We start from the raw sequence: 19,007 nt of genomic DNA on the forward strand, positions 1-19,007 counted from the left end.
AGCGTGGAATATCTTTTTCCAAAACACTTGTTGAAAAGACAACTTGTTTTGCAGGTAAAATAATAGTGCAAGCTTTTTTTTCATTGCAATAGAAAATCCGTTCATATTTGGTGTTCATCGAGTATCCCATGTCAGTAATTCTTCCGAAGGTTCTTCACAACATGATATTCCCACAGTGTTGCCAAGCAGGTGCATGTCCTGTCTCCAAGAGCCACAGTGTTTTGGAGAAATGCTAAGCCAGCTGCAACAACAAACCTTTTTATAGTCTGCTCAGATCTTACAATTGCTTAATCGGGACTGTCGATTTATAGTTGTTTAAATAGCCTCGCGATTCAGGAATAAGCCTTGAGACGATAGTTTGTGACCATCATAAAGCTGAATGGTTGATCCCCAATGAATTTTTATTCCTACGTTTTGGTCATGGAGGAACACATTATGTTTGAAGAGCAAGCTATTATATCAATACTATTATATGTGTGGATTAATACTTTGAAGGTGTTTTTCTAATTGCATTTTGACTTTTGGAAAAAGAAAATTGACTTTGGGAGTCAAATAACCAGAAAATAAAAGGAGAGGCGTTCTTCATTGTTCCAGACAATTTGATTACAGCTTGAATGCGGCTACACCTAACTCAGTTGTGATTTCACCGACTGAGGCCTAAATGGATGAAACCTCATTTTGTGGTGCGTGAACATAAATTAGATACCTGGGGAATAATAAACTTTATTACCTCCACCAACGAAGGTGCATGGAGGTTATGTTTTCACTCCTGTTTGTCTATGAGCAGGATATGTTAAGTTGTGCACGGACTCAGACAAAACCTGGTGGACAGGTTGGATAGGTGACAAGGACATGCCGATTAGGTTAATGGTTAAGGCCCGGATTGAGATACAAAAGTTAAACTGTTCAGCCTGGCAGATGTATGAGCTCTACCGAGTGCCGTTCTAGTTTACTTTGCTTACTGACTTAACTTACCTGACCTCTTTTTGCTGCTGGTTCCATGACACAATATTGGCAGTGTGGAGCTGCAGCGACTTTAGTGGTGGCCTCGTTCACTTATGTTTTTTTTTCAAATGTTTAAAATTAACTTAAAATTGTTTTTTTTTCATGTTTTTGGGTTTTCCATCCATCCGTCCGTGATAGGTTTTCGTTACCATGATAACCTAAGAAAGGCTGAAGGGATCCAATCAAACTTGGTACAAGTTTGTATAATGATGTAAAGATGAACTGATTGGATTATGGGGTCAAGAGGTCAAAGGTAAGTAAAAATTCTGTTACCGAGCCAACTTGTGAACCAGTGATGGGATTTTGACCAAACTTGGTTACAAGTATATATTTTGGCGTCAGAGGTCATGTCAGGTAAAAATGTGATACTTCAGAACAACTGAAGGGATTTAAATCGAACTTGGTACAAGTATGTATAATGATGTAATAATGTGGGCGGAGGCATATCGGTAGACGGCGCAACGTCGAAGAGTGCTATTCCAGTTTTGTATTCATATTGAACTCTGGAGGCCAGCTTTGTGATGTGGTCAGTCCAGATGCGGTTAAGGATCAACCTTATATGGTTGATCATGGAATTGTATATCGGTGGCTTAGTTTTATGATTCTTCCGAAGCGACAGGGTGAGATATTCCAGGATTGAAGGACATTGCCCATTTATCAGACCAGTCTCTAATCATTTCCAAATCAGCAGAGAGAGGGACGCAGCTGCTGTCCACCTAGCAGAGGGATGGGGATACTGTACAACACATTGTGGAATCATTTGCAAAAAGATAGGTGTTTCCAGAGCATGGGAGAAGGTGTTTATGTAGATTAGGAACAAGACTGGGCCCAAGGCACTGTCTTGAGGAATTTCAACCACTACTGGGAGAGGAGGTGACAGAATCCCATCGAGGGCTACATGCCGACAACTTGCGTGGAGGAAGTTGTCAAGCCATGAATGAAGGTGGCCTTGGGTGCCAAAGGCAGTTTCAACTTGGAAAACAGAGCAGGACCTCAATTCGTTGTTGAGAGAGAAGCAGCAGCAGGTACCAGAGTCGAGAAGGTGGATATGATTGTTGCAGATGAGATGGGACAAACTTGTGCATAAGAGCAGGTTTTATTTTTTTTGCTTTGATTTCAGAATACATGGAATTGTGTTTTTACAATGTCATCCTTATTAGGAGTTTGTTATTTACATGTACTCCCATTTTTATTTATTCATTCATTTTAGTCGAGCCCAAGTCCCAGCCCTCTGGGATACAGTCCAATGACCCCTGGCACTGGATCTCCGAGCGGTTTCAATCCCCTGACCCCTGGTGCAGCTATGGACACCAGTGCTGCCGAATGGCACACCATTGACGTGATGGTCACTGTGAGGGAGACAACACCCGACGGACAACTTGCAGGACATACAGGTGTCATCCGCAGCATCTCGGTAAGACCTCGTCAAACAGATGAGGAATCTGAGGCTTCCTCGTGCAATCCAGTATTTGAAGGTAAAACTTTGTAATACATGACTATACGTTGTCAGGATACGTTGTGCTGAGGTTTGTTCTTCTTTCGCATTTCTTTGGCAGGGTGGAATGTGTTCGGTTTATTTGCCTGAGAGTGACAAGGTTGTCAGTGTAGCCTGCGAGCACCTGGAGCCCGTAACGCCATCAAAATATGACAAGGTAATGAAGACCATGCTGGTCGGCAATTTTTTATTTATTTATTTTTGGGTTTTTTTGTATACAAGATGAAGGATCGTGAAAGAGCTAACATTAATCACAAAAAGACAAAAGGACACATAAAACAAAAGATAAAGGAAGCGGGAGACAAGATTGGGAGAGAGGAGATGGAAGCACACAAGTACAACATTTGAGAGCAGGGACATCGAGAGATCTGTCGGAGGGAGAGGGCTTGGGTGTGGGGGAGGAGGCACGGGAAGGGAGGGGGGAGGTGGGAGAGGTATAAAACACATGGACACTGCTAGGACTTGCAGGAAAGAAGTCGGAATTTCAAAAAAGTGGATCTGGGGTGAAATTAGCGGGGGTAGAAAAGATCAAGGTTTTGGATGGGGGAAGACAAGAGATGGTGGTGAACAGCTGTTTTAAAGACCTGGAGGGAGGAATGGGATTGAAGAGAGTGAGGGAGTCTGTTCCAGAGGTGGGAGAAAAGAGGAATGAAAGAGTGAAGGTGAATAGAGAGTCTTGATTTTGGCAGTTTAACTAGAAGAGGGTTGCTGGCAGGTCTTGTGCGACCTGGAGGGATATTTGGGGGACAGAGAGAGCTGGGGGAGCAAGGCCAGAGAGGAGTCGGTAGAAAACAGAAAGACCACCTACCTGCCTGCGGTGAGTGAGTGAAAGGCCCTCGGAGTTAGCTTCATTGTGGGAGATTTCTTCTTTTGGGAGAATTCGTGTTTTAATTGTGTTTTATTCCTGGTGGAAGAGGGATTTTTCAAATTTAACTTTTGAGCTTTGTTTATAAAAGACTGAATAATGATTGTAGATCAATAACCTTTCAGAGAATCTGTATTTGTCGTGTTGCTAAGCAATGCCTCAAATCATATGTTTCTTGCCTCAATGCATGCGCTGAAAATCAAGATGACGACAAAGGAGATAACAAAGACGGTGGAACAGCGAGTAATTATGGAAAACGTCAAGCCGGTTCGAATGTACTGACAGCTGGCAGTTTGATGGTGATTGCCTATGAAGGACAGCCGTATAAATGAGTAACTTGGAGGCAAGACACTTTTGATTAAGATTATTGCTTTCACGATGATTACCTCCAACGGAACCATCCACCTGTCCGAAAATACCGAAGATGTATGCAAACTTTCATTTCAATCGCAAGAGCCTTTGTCCAAATCTCGAGAATACCTTGAAAAGCAATGTTTGGTATTCGTAATGTCCGTAAAAGCTTAGCTGCCGCCCCACAGGATGGTGTGGTGGTAGCGCACATACTTCTGAGATGAGTTGTCTAGATTTGATTCCTGAACTCACGATATGCTGTCAGATTGGTGCTTCACAGACAGAATGTTCCATCACAAAGTTTGCTGTCCCTTGGTTAGAGGTGAAGCTGGGTGTCCTGTCTACTAGCATTTGTTGGTGGACGTTAAAGATCCCATGGCATCTTTCATAAAGAAATAGCCGAGTCAATGTCGGCAAACTTCTGTCGTCTTCTGTCAAACATCAGGTCTGGCCAGCTGGTTCGTGAAAGGCCTGAGCCAAAAGCTTACCCTGACCGACCTCGCAATAATGTGGGAATAATTTGTACCATTAAAGTAGTCGGAGTAGATGAACAAGCTTTAATCACCTCTCCCTGTCGAGGCTGGAGTCCCCAAAGGCAGTGTTCTGGGCCCATTCCTGTTCCTAATCTTTATCAACGATCTCTCAGACTCTGCAAAATCCTCTTTATCCTCCTACATGACTGCATCCTCTGCAGTGACATCCCTCATCCTTCAGATAGGCAGGTTGCAGCATCGTCCCTCTCTTCAGACCTTGGAAGAATCAGAAGTTGGTCAAACACTTGGAATATCTCTTTCAATCCTGACAAATTTCACACTCACTCACCGAAAGGACCGTGTGTCAAATCATCCCATCCACTTTATTAACAATCATCTTGAAGATGTTTGGTCACTCAAACTCTTGGGTCTCACTATCAGCCATGATCGTTCTTGGGCAAACCACATTCAAGCTGTGGGTGAAGGTGTTGTAGGTGGATAAAAGTTCCTTGCCACACCTTGCTCAGCTTGATACCATGGAAACAAGGGCCTACAACATCATTGTTGTGCGAAGTCCTTCCTTGGCACACCTGAGCTCCTCACCACATACAAGGCTTCCATCCGCAGCTCTATGGAATACTGTTCTCCCCTCTGGTCTGGTGCTCCTGCCTCACACCTAGCTCGTCTTCACACTGTTGAAACCAAAGCGTTCAGAATCATTGGAATCTCCCGCCATGAAGCTAACTCCAAGGGCCTTTCACTCACTCACCGCAGGCAGGTTGGTGGTCTTTCCGTCTTCTACCGACTCCTCTCTGGCCTTGCCCCCCCCCCACCCCCCCCCCCCCCCCCCAGCTCTCTCTGGGCTCTGTCCCCCAAATATTCCTACAGGTCGCACAAGATCTGCCTGCAACCCTCTTATGGTTAAACTGCCAAAATCAAGACTTTCTGCTCACCTTCACTCCTTCATTCCTCTTTTCTCCCACCTCTGGAACAAACTCCCTCACTCTCTTCAATCCCAATCCACCCTCCAGGTCTTTAAAACAGCTGTTCACCACCATCTCTTATCTTCCCCCATCCAAAACCTTGATCTTTTCTACCCCCGCTAATTTCACCCCAAATCCACTTTTTTGAAATACCATCTTCTGTCCTGGAAGTCCTTGGTCTCCTTGTGTTTTATACCTCCCCCCCCCTCCCCCTTCCCATGCCTCCTCCCCTCAAGCCCTCTCCCTCCCACACTTCTCCCTGCTCTCAAATGTTGTGTTTGTGTGCTTCCCCTTCTCTCCCCATCTTGTCTTCCGCTCCCTATTTTTATATATTTTGTTTGTCTGGTTGATTTGTTTGTGAAATTAATGTTAGCTCTTTCACGAGCCTCGATTCAGTATACAAAAAAAAAAAAAAATTGTAATCCCACGCGATGAAGCTGAATCTATGGGCCTCTGGTCAGTGGTCTCTCTGTCGTCTACCACCTCCTTTCTGGTCTTGCACTCTCTGCTCTTTCCGTACTTCCCCCCCCCCCCCCCCCCCACGCCTTTCCCCTCCAGGTCTCTGCAGGGAGCATTCAGTCCAGCAGCAACCCCCTTCTGGTGAAACTTCCTAAATGCAGGATCACTGCTCACCTCCACTCATTCATTCCTCTTTTTTTCCACCTGTGGAACCAACTTCCACATTCTCTTCAATCTCATTCTTCCCTCCAGGTCATCAAGACAGCTGTTCACCACCATCTCAGATCATCTCCCATCCAAAACCTGGATATTTTATGCCTCAGTTCACAGTTAACCCCATGCCCCCTCCCCCCCCCCCCCCCCCCCCCTCCCATCGCACTTCTTTCCAAATTTCCAGCCTTTCCTTCCTGAGAATTTGCTTCTGTATCCACCTTTTCCATCACATGCCTTCTCCCCTAACCCTCATCCCTCCCCACATCCTTTATTTGCCTAATTCTCCCTCTATTTTGTCCCTCAACCATGCTGCTAGTGCCCCCCTCCCCACTCTCTTCTGATCCGTTCTGTGCTCCACTAGCTCTTCCATGAGTTTTGACTCTGCATACAAAAAAAAGCTTAGTTGAGTACAACTTAGCTTGCACATCAACTACTACTACTACTACTACTACCATCACTACTATTACTTTCCAGGTCAAATATAAAGCACCCTCCTATCATACTGCTTTGTTCTTTTCTGCACCTTAATTGAACAGCATGACGTTTTCGTTCATCGGCCTAACGTTGACGTTAATACTTCGCATGTTCCCACCTGCCCAGGTGAAGGTCATCCTTGGAGAAGATCGTGAGTCGACAGGAACACTGATCAGCATCGATGGCGATGATGGGATCGTGCGGATGGAGCCAGATAACCAGCTGAAAATCCTGAACCTTCACTTCTTGGGCAAACTAGAGACGTAGGCAGACAGAGATGGCGGACAGATGTCTCGTCGTCTTGCCAGTTGACATTCATTAGGTATATCTTATCGGCTGTGTAGATGCAGATTATGTTGAAGTATATACCCTAGGAAAATGCAGAGCTTGGGTCTCTCGCCAACTTTAATGAAGGTGTCGTGGTTTTTTTTGGGGGGGATCATGACCCCTTTTTACCTGCATTTGTCATTTCCTGCCGTGCAGCAATTCTTGCAGTGCATTGTTGTCATTCCTCATAGCATTCTCTTTAATTTATGTGACGACGCTGTTTATTGTGACAGTTCTCACAATGCCAGTCTCTTTTGAATCAAAACATATTTCGTTTAACTGTGAGATGCGCTAATAAGAAGAGAAGTGTGGGGGTAAATTGCAAAGGAGAAATAGATGGATCGGAGCCATGAATAAGGGAAAGGAAGGAAAGAGAGATGTTTGGGTCATGGGTCAAACAAACACCATTTATTGTACATATATAGATGAAAACATTGCATTCTTGCCATTTTTTCCCCAAAATTTTTTGTAATACAAAGGAGTGTTAATTATGAATGAAAATGCCCTTTTGTCTGGAACTGCATAAAAAGTTGCATCCAAATTAAAATCAAAACAGAGTTGAATTGCTTTTCCTTGAATGTCGATAAAGGGTTTAAACCGAGTAACACACACACACCTACACATACACACATACATACACACACACACACACCGGCTATCCGTCAAGGGGTCGATGGAGACTGGAGGGTAATCTGGCCTATGTTTGAAGCGAGAATGGGCAGTGAGACCAGCTCTGTTTACAAATTTCCTCCCGCATAAGGAGCAGTTCAAGATGCCAGAGCGTAAACTGCGTTCTTGCTCTCTCTTGATGTCCCCAGTGTTTGGAATGGCAGAGAGTAAGGCTCACCAGGATTTGCAATTTAGGTAGGGCTTCCGGCTCCCAATCAGCAATTGGGATGTTTGACATAAGCAGGTGACTCTTCAAAACATTCTTGAATTGGAGTTTCTGCCCTCCTATGGAACGTTTACCACGTGCTAGTTCTCCAGACAGAGGTATCTTCCATTCTGACTGCATGGCCTATCCAGCGCAGCTGAGCTGTGATAAGGGCTTCTGCGCTTGGCATGTTGACCATTTTCAACACCTCTGAGTTGGTGACTTTATCATGCCACTTGATGTTAAGAATCTTACGCAAGTGGCGATTTTGAACTGTGTTGAACTTCCTTGTGTGTCGACAGTAGAGAAGGTCTCTACCGAATACAAGAGTGATGTTAGTACCACGGCTCTGTAGAGTTTGCATTTAGTAGAAGCCTTGATATTTTACTGAGACCAGACACGGTCTTCTTGTCGGCTGTAGGCAGCAGAGGCTGCTTGTACACGCTTAGCGAATTCAGCATCAAGAGAGTTGGTATCTGTGACAGTACTGCACAGGTAGGTGAAGCGATGTACAGTCTTGAGTGTTTCTCCATTCAGGAATACGTGTATAATCTCCTGCGTTCTTTAATCTTCTGCGATGCGATGTATCATCTCCTGCGATGAAGCTATCTCCGAGGGCCTTTCCCTCACTCACAGCAGGCAGGTTGGTGGTCTTTCTGTCTTCTACCGACTCCTCTCTTGCCTTGCTCCCCCAGCTCTCTCTCTGTGCTCTGTCCCCCAAATATTCCTTCAGGTCGCACAAGATCTGCCAGCAACCTTCTTATGGTTAAACTGCCAAAATCTAGGCTCTCTACTCACCTTCACTCCTTTATTCCCCTTTTCTCCTGCCTCTGGAACAAACTTCCCCACTCCCTTCAATCCCACTCCTCCATCCAGGTCTTTAAAACAGCTGTTCACCACCATATCTTATCTTCCCATATCCAAAACCTTGATCTTTCTACCCCCGCTAATTCACCCCAGATCCACTTTTTTGAAATTCCAACTTCTTTCCTGGAAGTCCTTGCAGTGTCCATATGTTTTATACCTCTCCCACCTCCCCCCAAGCCCTCTCCCTCCCAAAGATGTCTCGATGTCCCTGCTCTCAAATGTTGTGTTTGTGTCCTTCCCCCTCTTTCCCCATCTTGTCTACCGCTCCCCTTATTTTGTGTTTTCTGTGTCGGTTTTACTTTTTGTGTGATTAATATTAGCTCTTTCACGAGCCTCGATCTTGTATACAAAAAAACAAAAAAAACATTTCTTTAATGCACTTCTTGCATACCTTGGTGTCAACTTTGAGTATTCTGTGATTGAAGAGGCCACCATCACATCTGGTTCTGAAGAATATATATATATATAATTATTATTATTATAATTCACCAAATGTCCGTCCGTCTGTCTGTCCGTTTGAAGGTATCGTAAAAACGGCGCAACCGATCGCAACGATATTTTGGGTGGGTAATCCTTGGACCCCCTGGAGTAAAATAGGCTATATTGTTTTTCCAAATTTTCCAGTTTTCCCAAACACGATGGAATAATATTTACCGATATGAACAGTGTTGTGGCTTTTGTTGAAATTCTACATACCAGGAGAGAGTAGATTGACTCCTGACGAACTCTTCCTATATAAACGTGCGGCTCCGAAGTAACACGGCAGCGTGTGCAAAGCGACTGAGAAACAGGTGTAGCGGCCGCTTCCGTGTTACAGATTCGGTGCGCACTCTTCACACATAAACGTGCAACTGAGGAAGACGTGTAGCGGCCGCTTCCGTTTTGCAGAATTCAATCTTTTCTCAAAATGGGCGCCATGTACTGTTTAGATTTTGATGATTTGCGTGTGATATGATTCAAGGGATGTTTATATGAATCGTTTAAAATATAAAAGCCTTCAATTTCTGATATTTTGCCTTTTCATTTGGGCTTCCCAATTGAAGCCCCGCCCTAGGGCGGGTACCGTTGCTAGTATATATAATACACACACACACACACACCCTTGGTTTCCGGTACCCACATAAATTTAAATAGCACAAAACTACCTGAAAATATCTTGGTTCATAATGCTATTGTGTAATCTTGTTGAATCTGTCCGAATTAGCATGATCACAAGCACTCTCCAAAGTTATATCTTACGTAACATGTTATTGAAAATGCTGAATAAGCTTTTATGTATCTTGTACCTTTTTGTATATTGTGGAGCTTCCAAGTTTCTGAATAACTGGCTGCATTGTTTATTACTTGACTATCTCTTTTGTAATTTCAAGTGGGATTGAAAGATTGTATGTGCTTCAGAATTACAGCGAAATATACACGCAAGCTCCTCCATGACCAGTAATTAAGCAAGAACGATGCTCTTCAGAATTATTCAAAATGGAGGACAAGTATTCCAAGAGTCACCGGAACCTTTATTCCATTCCTAAAGCTGAAAACGTGATTTTAAGTGTTTCTTTTCAAGTTAAGTCACACTGAATCAGTCGGATGTGGATGTGAGGGCTCGGTGTTTCGGCCGCCATGCCCTTTGTGTTCTCTGGCACTCTTCCTCATCAGTCTATGATTCCTGTGACGGTAATGCACCACAGGATGCTCATGTTCAAAGGTTACGTACAGGTTGCCAGCACTTCCCACTCCTATCAACATGCTTGCACTCTTCAACAGGGACCCTTTAGTGTTTTGGACGCTTCGTTATGACCTTCGTTCTTGGGTTTGTTGATCTGGAGAAAGCATTCGATAGGGTTCCACGTGAAGTAGTGACATGGGCATTGAGGAAGTTAGGAGTGGAGGAATGGTTGATCAGAGTAGTGATGGCAATGTACAAAAGAGCGTGAACAGCTGTAAGGACGAAGGACGGGAACAGTGGTGAGCTTGAGGTGAAGGTGGGAGTGCATCAAGGGTCGGTACTAAGTCCACTACTATTTGTAGCTGTGATGGAGGTGCTGGCTCTGAATGTAAAGGAGGGTTTACCGTGGGAGTTGTATGCAGATGATCTGGTGTTGATTGCAGAAAGTATGGATGGACTGAAGGAGAAGATGAACAAGTGGAAGGAATGTCTGGAGATGAAAGGTCTGAAGGTGAATATCGGAAAAACAAAGGTGATGGCAAGTGGTAAAGCATGTGGTGAGGTGGAAAGAACTGGGAAGTGGCCATGTGCTATGTGCAGGAAGGGTGTCGGAGTGAACTCAATTCAATGTACAATGTGCGCTGAGTGGGTTCATCAAAAATGTAGTGGTCTGAGAGGGTCATTAACCAGTGTGGCAACTACTTTCAAGTGTCAGGTGTGCACAGAGGGAGCTGCAGATGGAGGAAATGTTGAGTTGGATCTTGGAGACGGCATGAAGCTGGAAGGTGTGAAAACATTTTGTTACCTAGGAGACATGCTGAATGGAGAAGGTGGATCAGACTCGGCAACGGTTGCTGGAGTGAGATGTGCATGGAAGAAGTTTCGGGAACTGAGTGGCGTGCTGACGAGGAGGGGTGTGTCGTTGAAGCTGAAGGGAAAGGTGTATGCTGCATGTGTGAAAAGTGTTATGATTTATGGGAGCGAGACATGGGTAATGAACGTAGAGCAGCAACAAAGGGTGGAAATGCGAATGGTTTGGTGGATGTGTGGAGTATCGTTGAGAGAGAGGAAGACAAATGATGAATTGCGAAAGATGATGGGAATAGAGCCTGTGATGGATGCTGTGAAGAGAAACAGTTTGAGATGGTTTGGTCATGTGTTGAGGAAGGATGAAAGTGACTGGTTGAGAAGAGTGATGGAAATGAATGTGGAAGGAAGTAGAGGACGGGGAAGACCGAGAAAGACTTGGCTAAAGATGGTCGAAGAAGAAATGCGGGCCAGGGGGTTAACAAGGGGAGATGCAGAAAATAGGGCAAAATGGAGAACATTGTCATGGGGACCGCAAGGCTAACCCCCGCTCTAGCAGGGAAAATCGCCTTTTAAAATGCCTGTTGTTGTTATGACCTCGGTGACAGTTCTTCACTTTCTGGCAATAATTTTGGAGAAGCAATCCATGATGAAGCCAATAGCGGCCGCCATTAGCAAATATCTGCTGGAGCTTGGCAATGATCTTGGACCTATAGATTAATCCGTCATTAATCATGTAACGCACCTCAGTTTTCATTTATCTTTTCTAAAAGTGGAGGGGACAAAAACTGAGTTGTATATATGGTAAACGTCCCGTAAAATGAACACTTGATAGACTCTTTTTGAGAATCTGAATTGCAATGGCAGAAAATGATGATTCATTGCTTGGAAAGTCGAAATTGCATCCAAAATCGAATTTTCTTCAAAAATGGACTGTTGTTCGAGCCTTGTCAACACTTGCTTGCACCTTTTTTATATAGCACACTACTAAATGGCACAGTTCCTTCCAAACCATGGTATGTCTTGATTTTTGGCAACTCCAATTGCTCTTCTGACTCCTCCATATCATGCCATTGCCTTTATAAACCTCTCGTAGCTAACGTGTGACTCAACGGAATCATTTTATCTCCTCTCCCGGTAAAGGATGGAGTCCCGCAATGTAGTGTTATGGGCCCAGTCCTATTCCTGAACTTAATCAATAATCTCTCGGACTCTGGAAAATCCTCTTCATCTATAGATGACTCCACGCTCTGCCTTGAAATCCTTGAGGGCAGGCAGCAGCCTCTTCTCTCTTTTCAGACCTTGAAAAAAAAAAAATCACAAGCAGGTCAAACACTTAGAATATGTCCTTCAATCCTGACAAATCCCACACTCTCGTTATATATATATATCTCTCTCTCTCTCTCTCTCTCTCTCTCTCTCTCTCTCTCTCTCTCTCTCTCTCTCTCTGTCTCCTCGATGCTCGTGTGCTCGTGAAAGAGCTAACATTTACTTCACAAACAAATCAACCAGACAAACAAAATATATAAAAAGAGGGAGCGGAAGACAAGATGGGGAGAGAAGGGGAAGCACACAAACACAACATTTGAGAGCAGGGAGATGTGTGGAAGGGAGAGGGCTTGGGTGGAGGAGGCGTGGGAAGGGGGGGGGGCGGGGAGAGGGAGAAGGATAAAACACAAGGACACCAAGGACTTCCAGGACAGAAGTTGGTATTTCAAAAAAGTGGAATTGGGGTGAAATTAGCGGGGGTAGAAAAGATCAAGGTTTTGGATGGGGGAAGATAAGAGATGGTGGTGAACAGCTGTTTTAAAGACCTGGAGGGTGGAGTGGGATTGAAGAGAGTGAGGGAATTTGTTCCAGAGGCGGGAGAAAAGAGGAGTGAAGGTGAGCAGAGAGTCTTGATTTTGGCAGTTTAACCATAAGAGGGTTGCAGGCAGATCTTGTGCGACCTGTCGGAATATTTGCGGGACAGAGCCCAGAGAGAGCTGGGGGGGTAAGGCCAGAGAGGAGTTGGTAGAAGACGGAAAGACCACCAACCTGCCTGCGATGAGTGAGTGAGAGGCCCTTGGAGTTAGCTTCATCGCGGGAGATTCCAATGATTCTGAATGCTTTGGTTTCAACAGCGTAAAGACGAGCTAGGTGTGAGGCAGGAGCACCAGCCCAGAGGGGAGAGCAGTATTCCATTGAGCTGTGGATGAAAGCCTTGTATGTGGTGAGGAGCTCAGGTGTGCCAAGGAAGGACTTCGCACGACGGAGGATGCCCAGTCGGCGACTGGCTTTGGAGGCCAGATTTGAAATGTGGTTTTCCCAGGAAAGATCATGGCAGATAGTGAGACCCAAAAGCTTGAGTGACAGAACTTCTTGGAGAGGATTATTCAGAAAGTGGATGGGAGGGTTGTCCAATCGGTCTTTTCAGAGAGACATCGTAAGAGTGTGAGATTTGTCAGGATTGAAAGACATGTTCTACTTGTTTGCCCAGTCTGTGATTTTGTCCAGGTCTGCAGAGAGTGAGGAGGCTGCAGACTGCCGATCTGAGGGATGAAGAATGGAGCGACAGAGAGTAGAGCGACAGAGAGTAGAACTTTGTCTTCCAAGATGAAAATGCATGGCCTCATCGTGCTCGCATGATCCAACACTTTCTTGCTGACCGTGGTGTGGAGCATATGGAGTGGCCTGCCATGTCCCCGGATATAAATCCGATAGAGAACTTGTGGGCAGAATTAACGCGTCAAATCGACCACTTGGACCAGCAGCCGACCTCTGTGCGTGAATTGCAGCAGGCTATTGTCACTGCATGGCAAGCGATTCCTGTCCAAACCTTGGCAAATCTCGTGAACAGCATGCCTCGACGTGTACGTGCTCTCCTGAATGCTCGTGGGGGTTACACGAAGAACTGAACTGTAATTTTACTGACCGTAATCCCAGTCATAATTTAGCTTTTGTTTTTGTTAACAAAATTTGTGGCTAATGTGTAAAATAAAGAGATACTTCTGGAAAACGTACAGAAGTTTAACACAGTACTGTCCATGAATTGAGTTCGATATCAGTTTACATCACTTTCAAGGATCAATTTATTTGCTACGAAATGTCAAATGTGGCTTTTGTTTCTTTTAAAGGTCACATTAACAAAATCTAGAATAATTTCAACATAATTCCAATGAACTTTTGGTTCTAAGTCATCTTGAAAAGTAAGTTCACCCCCACAAAAAAATATTCCATATTAAATGCCAAGTCTGTGTATATATATATATATATATATATATATATATTGTTACGGGACCCAACGTCGGCCTCTGTTCCCCTTACCAAGGGGGGATTAATCCCCTCGTCTTTGACTGACCGACGGGGTCCCTGACGCTGCACAGCTACCTCCGGAAAGGCAGGTGCGCAGCCCCGCTCGTACCGCGGACAGATGTTAATTGCCGAGCGGTTTTTAGCAACCGCGGCACGAACTATTACCAACGACTAGACCCGATGCTCGAACGTTGACCAAATCGTGCCACAGGTGTTCAATGTGGAAACCTCAAAGACGAACGGATGTGAAGAAGAAGAAGGCAAAAGTAGGAAGAACAAATATAATTTATTACTACTATTTACACAATCAAAGAAACCAAGGAAGAAGGAAGAATAAGAAAATAATTACAGAAAGAGGGACAGATCAGAAGGACACAGTGCAACGCAAGCTTACCTATGGCAGTCTTACTTACAAACCCAGGACAGAACAAACAAAGACAGACAGACTCACACGAATGGGCAATGAAGGCAGGCACGAGTGGCTGGAAAGGAGGGAAGGTTCAGCTCGGACCAGAGGACGATCGGGCCGGGAGGGAGCAGCCGCCGACTCTCCACACACTCGTTCGTCCGGCGGCGTTGCTTCGCGGCCGCGGGTCGAACTGCCGTTAGAAACTCAACCCCACCCAGCTGCGGTGGATTCAGCAGCGGTGGACTCCTCACTCATCTGCTGTGGGGGCTTCCTTGGTCAGCCGCTCCACTGGACTCTCCGCTCCTCCTCAACTGGACTGGACTCGACTGGGCTTCGGTGCACTGCCAACTCTCTCATGCATCTGCCGTCTCTCTCACGCATCTGCCGACTCTCTCACGCATCTGCCGACTCTCAAAAGGCTTGCGCGCGCGCTCTTATATCGCGCCTCGAGATCAATCCCAGGGCACGCCTACCGGGTCGCTCACCGTAGTGCCGGTTGGCTGGCACGGGCTCTTTCGCTCCACCTTTGATGACGATGGGCGGCCAACGCCCTTCATACGGCTCCTCCCCCTACTTCTCCGATCTGACCGCGTGCTCAATGGAGTCTTGCGGCGAAAAACACGATCCCAAAGCAGCAGCGGCGAATGCAGAAAACCGCCCAATGCAGTTGGCGATGGCTGACAAAAGGGGAATTGGAAGGGAATCTACCTTATTTGAATTCGGTGCAATGGAGTGTCAATTAATGGAAGACAAAGCCTTAAACTAATACACATAATAAGGACATAACTACTGAACAGGGAGATCTATGATTTGCTACGTGATTGTATATGGAATATCTAAGGGGACGACCTTTGTCCTTTATACACAACGTGGACGGTGATATTTACACACAAACAAACACAAGTCTCATATCCACAACAATATATATATATATATATATATATATATATACATACATATATATATATATATACACACACACACACACACACACACACACACACACACACACACACACACACACACACACACACACGTATAGAATATCTCCTTGTTAAGACCAGCATCTTTCGTTCATTATTAAATGCTCTTTGGCAATATCACTAAATTGATGCAAATTTGCAGTCTATGAAGACCATGCTTGGACAATCCACATGATCGTGCTGCCCACATTCCCACGGAGAGACTGGAAACTTTGGCGCTTCTTTTTGACATGGCTGGTTTGGCTGCTGCAGACAGGCTTGAAAATTGCCTTGGCTTTGAAATTAATTGCTTTCTGCATGACTATTTTGGCGTCCTCGTTGCCATGGCAATGGGATGCTCACGTCTGGATGTATCTGGTTTGCTTGATACCCAAAATGATTGTTCCTTCCCAATTTTGATAACATACCTAACGTCAGAGTATGGTCTACCTGGGAAAGGAAACTGTTTGTCAAACGTTCTGTATAGACACCTTTGGGTGGGGAGAGCTAAGCATGTACGACAATCAGAAGAAAAGTTTGTAATATATAACTGGAGCGAATTAATGAAAATGTAATTTCTCAATCATACATAATTAGAAGGTTCAGTAAAGCATTACCTGCCCTCGTCTGGAATGCCTCAGTGGGAAACCGGTCCATGTTGATTCGACCATCTCTCTGGCTCAAAGCCATGGGTCTGTTGCTATTGCTGCATGCGCTGGGGGTGAGGACGATCTGAGAAATGGGTGACACCATCCCATTCTCTAATTGAGCAATCAATGGGAATGCTCTATGGCTCATGATGACCCAGCAAGAGTGTGCTATTTGCTAAAGGAGCAAAACAGCCCCTTTTGGTGATGGCATGACTATCACCGAGGTATCACCATGTATATAGGGTCAAGGCTCATGGAAGACAGGTGACGGAAGGTAATACAGTAATGAGAGTGGGAAAGTGGGGCCACAGTTGGACACAACAAAGGCAATGAATGAACAGGAAAAAAGGAGGGAAAGAAATACAATCACATGACCTGCGAGTAAGAGGATGAGGGTTAGGTAGGGTGAAAGGAGGTAGAAAACATGGAGTGTAGGGATGGGGGATGGCATGAGATGGATGTACACCACTGGCATGAAGTTCTGGAGGAAAAGGTGTCATTGGATCCCCTCATGAAGGTGGTTCCACAAACGGAAGGAAGGAGGAACAAAAGAGTGTAGGTGTGTGGTGAGCCTGGATTTTTGGAGTTTGAACGGGACCGAGTTACTGGTAGGATGTGTATGTGTTGTCTGTCTTGCGGAGAAGCTGAGGAGGGCCAGAGGTATGAGAGAGTGGAGGAAGCTGGACTGGAGGATAATTAGTTGAAAAATAAACAAGCCCACGATCTGTCTGAGATGTGAGTGCAACAGGCCTTGTGCCTCGCCTCATTTTGGGAGATTCCAGTGATGTTGAGAGTTTTAGAATCCGGGAGAGACAGATGTGATGCTGGGTCTCCAGATAATGGTGGAGACCAATACTCCATTGCGTTATGGATTATCCTTGTAGGCTGTGAGTAGTTGCAATTATTAGGTGGTAGTATTGTTATGGGTCTGGCTTATGGGGTAAAATGGGCATAGATTGGAATAGTTATTTCATAGTGCATGTTAGAATAAGCGTAATGCACTTGGTGTAATTCAATAAAAAGTGTCGAGCCACATGTTTATAAAGATGTAGTTGCCTCGCCCAAGTGTCTAGGTAATCGCTGCCTTCCCTCATCCCTGCATCCTTGAACCTTCCCCAATCTAATCTTCCCATGTATGGTCTTTTTCTTCCGAGTTACAGCCAATCGTCGCAGCCTTCGAAGGCAATCGCGGGTCAGCGGAAAGACACGATACAGGGCCCAAACAAGCCCATATATGGACACCCGGCTCGTGGAAGGGAAGCGGACCACACGTGCTCTGGGAAATCCCTGGCTGGCGCTACCAATCAGCACGGGCCATCAATAATTGCCTGATGGACGCGTCGCCCAACGGGCGTGCACCATGGACACTGGGCGGTCAAACCCATCCCCGGCGGGACCGAATAAAAGCCGGGACACTGTGTTCTTTTAAGTCTGGTTGCCCGATTGGTTCCTGCAGGCTCTTGCTTCGGGCAAGAATTCAAGCTTCACAGCTTCAAGGGCTTCAAGGTTCAGGTCTTTGGGGCTCTGGTTTTGAGTCTCGTAATTCTCAGGTCTCATGATTCCTGTCTGCTCGCCTGCATGCTTGTCTTCTGGTTTGTGCATCTGCTTCCTCCTTTGTGGTTACTGCGTGTTGTGCCATTGGTCATACCCGGATCTGCCTGGTTTGCTGGTGTGCAGTGATCGCGTTAAGGCAGGCACACAGGGCGCTGGGAGGAAGGACCAAACAGACTCACCCCGCGTGTGCGAACATTGTGTGGGGAGCAGATATTCTCGTCTGTCTTGTCGACTTTGTCTCTGTCCCGTGTGTCCCCCGAATGAAAGGATGAAGTTATTTGTTTAAGCCGCTGAGGTCCCGAGGCCATGTTGGGGTTAATTTTAGTATTCATTTGTAACAGCCTGTATGACCGCTGACAGGTGTGTTCTATGTCTTCTTCTTTGTCACCCACCCCCATTTTGTTGTAATAAATCCCTCAATGAGGACCTGTGCGTGGCCATAGGGAGAGGGTTCCATAGCGTGTATCAAATTAACCCTTCAGATGGGCAGTTTTGGGTCCGTACATTGAACACCTCCATTATCGGATTGCTCGGCCAATACAGGACTTCTGAAATGATGTATAAACGCTAACGAGACTTTTCACGTGTGTGCTTTGTGCATTTTCAGCAATTTGCTTCTGCTAACGCGGGATCTTATAACCTACCGTTGAATGAATGAAATGAATATCATTCATTCATTCATTCAACCTACCGTTGCAAAGGCGAAATCTGAAATTCAGTCTTTTTAACATTATTTTCAGCATTTAAACGAAAGAGTGGCAATTTCAAAATGGTTATCCATAATTGTTGTGTTCCTGGATGCAAATCGGACTCACAAAAATATTGGAGACATGAGAGATATCCAAGGATGAGAGGTGTTGAATTTGTACCATTTCCTGTTAATACAAGCGAGTGGGGCAGTGGATTAAAAAAAAAAAACCATGCACGCATACACAGACACATACTTTAAGATGCAAAACACATACGCATACGCACTCCTTTAAGCAATAGATGCAAAAATCTCATATAATCAAACAATATATTGTTACGGATCCGGGGGACGGCACTCCCGTTAGCAAGGGGGGGTTAATCCCCTTGTCCTGTTAAGCTGGCCGTCCGACCGGTCCTGGTACCTGTAACGCTCTTCTGTGGGGTGGGATTGATCAGGGTTATTGGTCAAGGTGTTGTCCCGAATACCTTCACCAATCCCTCCGCAGAACAGGGAGACAAGTACCGCTCGAACCACGGACAAGATGGTATTTGCCGAGCAGTTTGGCAATCCGCGGTTCGAGCCGTTATCAAT

General features: G+C 45.4%; 1 protein-coding gene across 4 annotated transcripts in view; it reads left to right on the top strand.

The window, feature by feature from the left end:
• SUPT5H (SPT5 homolog, DSIF elongation factor subunit) overlaps positions 1 to 7,208 on the top strand; it is an 87,943-nt gene extending 80,735 nt beyond the window's left edge. For all 4 annotated transcript variants that reach the window (XR_013625024.1, XR_013625023.1, XM_068103744.2 and 1 more), the window contains 3 exons: positions 2,216 to 2,419; positions 2,562 to 2,657; positions 6,445 to 7,208. Coding sequence is in view for 2 of the 4 variants with exons in the window: in XM_068103744.2 (XP_067959845.1) it covers positions 2,216 to 2,419; positions 2,562 to 2,657; positions 6,445 to 6,585 (441 nt within the window). In the remaining 2 variants the exon portion in view is untranslated. The remainder of the gene's footprint in view (positions 1 to 2,215; positions 2,420 to 2,561; positions 2,658 to 6,444) is intronic.
• Positions 7,209 to 19,007: the final 11,799 nt, after the last annotated feature.

This window comes from Myxine glutinosa, chromosome 11 (assembly GCF_964187855.1).
Source record: "Myxine glutinosa chromosome 11, kmMyxGlut1.1, whole genome shotgun sequence".
In the NCBI taxonomy this organism is placed as follows: Eukaryota; Metazoa; Chordata; class Myxini; order Myxiniformes; family Myxinidae; genus Myxine; species Myxine glutinosa.